This window comes from Austrofundulus limnaeus, unplaced genomic scaffold (genome assembly GCF_001266775.1).
Source record: "Austrofundulus limnaeus strain Quisiro unplaced genomic scaffold, Austrofundulus_limnaeus-1.0 Scaffold419, whole genome shotgun sequence".
Classification (NCBI taxonomy): domain Eukaryota; kingdom Metazoa; phylum Chordata; class Actinopteri; order Cyprinodontiformes; family Rivulidae; genus Austrofundulus; species Austrofundulus limnaeus.
In genome coordinates this window covers 370,278-374,823 of record NW_013952821.1, presented here as the reverse complement: position 1 = coordinate 374,823, position 4,546 = coordinate 370,278, and the positions used below count along the sequence as shown (strand labels likewise).

Here is a 4,546-nt window from a genome sequence, read left to right as displayed (position 1 = left end):
GAGAGAGAGAGAGAGAGAGAGAGAGAGAGAGAGAGAGAGAGAGAGAGAGAGAGAGAGAGAGAGAGAGCAGGAGGGTACATCTTCCTCAACAAGTGAGGATGATGAGGCAAAAGAGATCAGCAGGGAAGAAAAGAGGAAAGAAAAAAGTAAGCGGGGACGTAAAATTAAGTGAAATAATCAAGTTACACAGAACTTGTGTCTTGTCACACACATCCCCATCCCCTCCTGCAGCCCACCATCACGGTTTAAAAATCCTAGAGGAAACCCTGAGGTGTGTTTAACCAGTCACACATGTTCAAACACTTGCAATATAATTTATAAAAGCTTGGAAATTTACATGCATTTTTACTGTACGTAGATAAAATACAATTAAACAGAAAATCCAGCCGTCATTTTTTAGTTGAAAGACTTTTTTCTACAGGATTGTTTAAATTCTTCGAAGAAAAGAAAACGATTTCTTGTTTCATGCTGGACTTTCCCATTTGACTCATTGGCACCTCTAGTGTTTGGACACGGAACTGCGTTCACCATCATCACTCTCGAGCGAAGGACAGAAGAGTGACAGGACTGGGCCACTTCAGGGGGCCAGTCAGATCTCAGCTGGGGCCAATGCCCCTGTGGCCCCGCCCCTTGACCCGCCCCTGATTCTGAGCTGGATTAAAGTCAGTTAAATTCATCTTCTGAAGCTTGAAGGCAGGTGAAGCGTAATTGTTTGCTTGTTAGCAAAATATCTCAGGACGCCYTGGATTCAATGTAGTTGCTGTTTAATCAACCCATTCTCACTCCTGACTTGTCAACGTATTGACGCTTGGTCAGATAGCCTGCGTCCAGTTTTGGATGCGTCGGGTACCCCCCCTCGCATCAGTTCTTAACAAGAAGAGACGGAGGAGGAGGAGTGTGTTGTCGTATTTTTGTAAGGAGTAGGAAATGCGTGATAGTTAACCATCCCAGACCCTAAATTTAACTTATATTAGCCCTATACAGCCTAACTCCGACCTCAGTACCTAAAATCAGTGGCGGAGACAGACATTTTTCTCAGGGGTGTCCACACGGGGACCACTACTCACACAGGGGGGGTCAGGAAAATTACATCATTTTTTACTTGAAAGTTTCTACAGATCTTTGTGTTTTGGTCATTTCCTTATGTCCATATATTACCTTTTATAAACATGAGTATCAGAACCATTTTAAAAGTGGGGGGACACACTGTTGGGAGGTCTGTGGGTCCTCCCCCAGAAAATTTTGAATGAAATAGATGCATTTCCTGCATTCTGGTATATTTTACCAGGTTTTTTAAACATACTTTTATCTACATAAATAAACACTTGATTTAATAATTATTTCAGAGACAGATTATTCATTAAACTAGTTTCATTATCCTGTTTTTAAACTCACTGCTAGAGCTGAGATAAGGTTAATTAATGTGATACAATTTATCATATCTAATGACTTTAGGGGTGCTTTTTATTTTTATGTTGTTTATTGATTTATTTTTAATTGTAACACATGTCATTGTGCCAAATAATGATGACATTCAACTGCATGCTTAAAACTAATATTAATAATTTTACCCAATGAACAGGTGCAATGTTGATAACCACCAACAGTGAATTTAAAGGGGCATTTCACTTTTTCTGATTTAGTCATAATCAAAAGGGACAGAGCATCACGGAGCCTTCATAACAGAAAATGACAGTGTTATGATGACAAAAAACAAAAATATTTGTCACCATAAGTCAGATAACATAAAGAAAACAATCACATTTTGTCTCTTCTTTGAGCTTGGTGATGTTTCAAACTGTTAAACACTGCCACCAACTGTTCAGGAGGGTTATTACACCCCTAAAGGTTGTTTCACTGTGGAAGGGGTGTGGCCAATGGGGTGGCCAAAGATTTGTCTGTGGTGGCCATGGCCACCCCTGGCCACCCCCTGGCTCCTCCCCTGCCTAAAATTAACCATTAATCCTGATTCCTCATATTAACCACAGACCCCCAACCCAAAGATCCCTAAGAAAAGCCGTGGGCGGCAATGACTGATGCAAGGGGTGGGGGTGCCCGAGACGTCAAAACTGGACGCAGACGGCACCTGACCAAGCATCAATATGTTGACGAGACGGGTATGAGAACGTATTGGTTTAATCTGTGCAGCTCTGCTGCTTTATGAGCTTCATGTTTTATGAYGACATTCCAGCCTTGAGTCATAAAACGTCTCTCATCCAGTGAAAATGCAGCTTTTACAAAGGCAGTGGTGAAAAATGACAAACTGCGTGCGGTGGCGACTGCTCTGCTGACACCAGGACGAATCACGTGGATCTGAGATGATTGTTTTGCTCGTGTACAAATGGTTTGTGACTGAAAACCTGAGAGATAAGACCGGCCAAATATAGATCCACGATTGAGTGAAGGAAATTAGGAGAGCAGGCAGATGGAGGAAAACAGGATGAATGACACCCAGGTGAAAAGGTTAAACTGGGAGGCGGCAGTCTAATGAGCAATCGGAGGTTGATAGGGTCAACAACGTCGGCCCATCTGTTGTTGTGAAGCTGGAGCTTAATCGACTGAAGACAAACTCAGCAGATAAACTCACCTGGTTTACTTCTGAAACAGTTTCTGCAACATAAAGCAGCGCATCGTCTGCAAATATGATCTAATTTTAGAGAATTTCCTTTTTTTTGTGAAAATGCAATGTGAAAGCTTATCGTTGAAYGATTTACGCTGAAAGTTGCTGAAGTCAAGTCAAGTAAAATGGATAAAATTAGCAAAAGGTAACTAAAAATAGCAGAAACAGCACTCAAAAAACATAATGGATTTAATAAAAAACTAAAAAATAATATGTCAACTGTTTTTACTCAACTGAATCGAATAAAGGTTACACCTTTACTTTACACTGACTCTAAGTAAAAGTAAAGAAAACATAAAGTTACCTTTACTCAATTCAGTAAAGTTAATCTGTGTTTTTAATTGAATTCATTAGATCTGTTTTTGATTGAAGTTGAAATCAGCAGACGTGGAGTGAAAGGAGATAAATAATCTCAAGATTTAAAAAATCAAAAAACTTTAGAGTTTTAAAACTGCAGAGAGACTAAACTCACATTTAACCCCCCTCCTTCCCTCCTGAGGGTCACTAGGGTCTTTGTTGACCTGGTTTGAGTGGTTTTACACCAAATAACAAGTGGAGAATAAAAAACACAAGTTAGCATTAGAAGAAGTGTTTGTTCATTTCATCAGTGYTGGAATGAGTTTATGTTTGTTTCATTTAATGTYTGYAAAGACCCTCGCTCTGGTGGTCCTCCATGGAACCTGTATCAGTGTAACGTCTCCATATCATCATGCAGATTCAGTTTAATGAGGGTCTGAACCTGGAAAGGCTCTCTGAGTTTCAAAAACATTCATTTTGAGATTTAAAACCCTTCTAATCTCACAGTTTTCTCATTTTTACTGAGATTTATTTTGAAAACATATACCCTGAGTTTTTTTTACTTCCTTCTGAAACAAATCTTTCACATGTGGTCATGAAGTTTTCTGTAAATCTATTATTAACTTGTTCTCCAACAACAGCTTCAGTTTGGCTGCGACAGAAAACAGCAGCCTWCAGCAGTCGATTTCCTGCCGTTCGTACAGTTTGGTAAGCTGAACCCCGGTTTCTCTTTTCCCCGTTCTGTCCTCTTTATTCTCCCAGGGAAGCAYCAAGGTCATGATCGGCCGGTCCAATCTGACCGTGTCCAGCCTCGACGAGCTGGGCCCGAAACCCGAGGAGCTGCAGAAGTCCAAATGCGTCCTGGGCTTCRTTCCTGTCATCTACTACAGCGTTCTGCTGTGTGTGGGAGTACCAGGTACACAACCAGGCTACACTCAATGTGAACACTCAGGAGGCACTGGACAGGAAATCAATAGAGGAGTGAGTTAGAGGAGCATCAGTGGTGTTAATGAGGCGGTGAGATAATAAACTGCAGTCATTTTTTATTCTGCAGATTATATTTAAACGTCTCACAAACAGCTGAATTCRTTATTTTTAAATTGTCGCTACGTCAGTTTTAACATCAAATAAAAATCTGATAAACGTGAAGACAGCAGCCTCCTTTATTATTCCACTTATTTTTATTTATTTTACAGCTTATTGATTTTCTRATGATGCTGAGCGGATTTACAGCAGACTTTAAAACAAACAGGGTGTCGTCACCTTTAGGTTTCCCGTTAAATCGTCCCCAGAGAAAAATAAAGCTGGAGCCTATGAAGACCCGAGTCAGCAGCCTGATGGGTCCAAACGTCTCCCTGAAGAAAMAGCTCCTCACAGCATCTCAGTCAGGTTCAGGTTCTGGACTCTGACCAGGCCTCGGTTCAGTTCTTTTTGACCCGTTCTGTTGTAGACCGGCTGCTCTGTTTGGGATCATGGTTYTGTTGGACYCAGTTTGGTCCAAACTTCAGCTGTCAGACTGAAAGACTCACGTTTGACTCTAGAACCCATTCAGTAACTGCAGGGAGCCCAAACCATTATCCCAGAGGTGATCTGTGGTGTAGGCCTTATAGGCAAACACTAAGGGTGCCG

The 4,546-nt window shown here is 41.2% G+C and overlaps 1 protein-coding gene across 1 annotated transcript in view; it reads left to right on the top strand.

Annotated features, from left to right (window-relative positions):
* LOC106529045 (probable G-protein coupled receptor 142) overlaps positions 1 to 3,833 on the top strand; it is a gene marked incomplete at its 3' end in the record, with an annotated part of 10,754 nt that extends 6,921 nt beyond the window's left edge. Inside the window, 1 exon segment of the mRNA XM_074559762.1 lies at positions 3,680 to 3,833. Within this exon segment, the coding sequence (XP_074415863.1) occupies positions 3,695 to 3,833 (139 nt within the window).
* Positions 3,834 to 4,546: the final 713 nt, after the last annotated feature.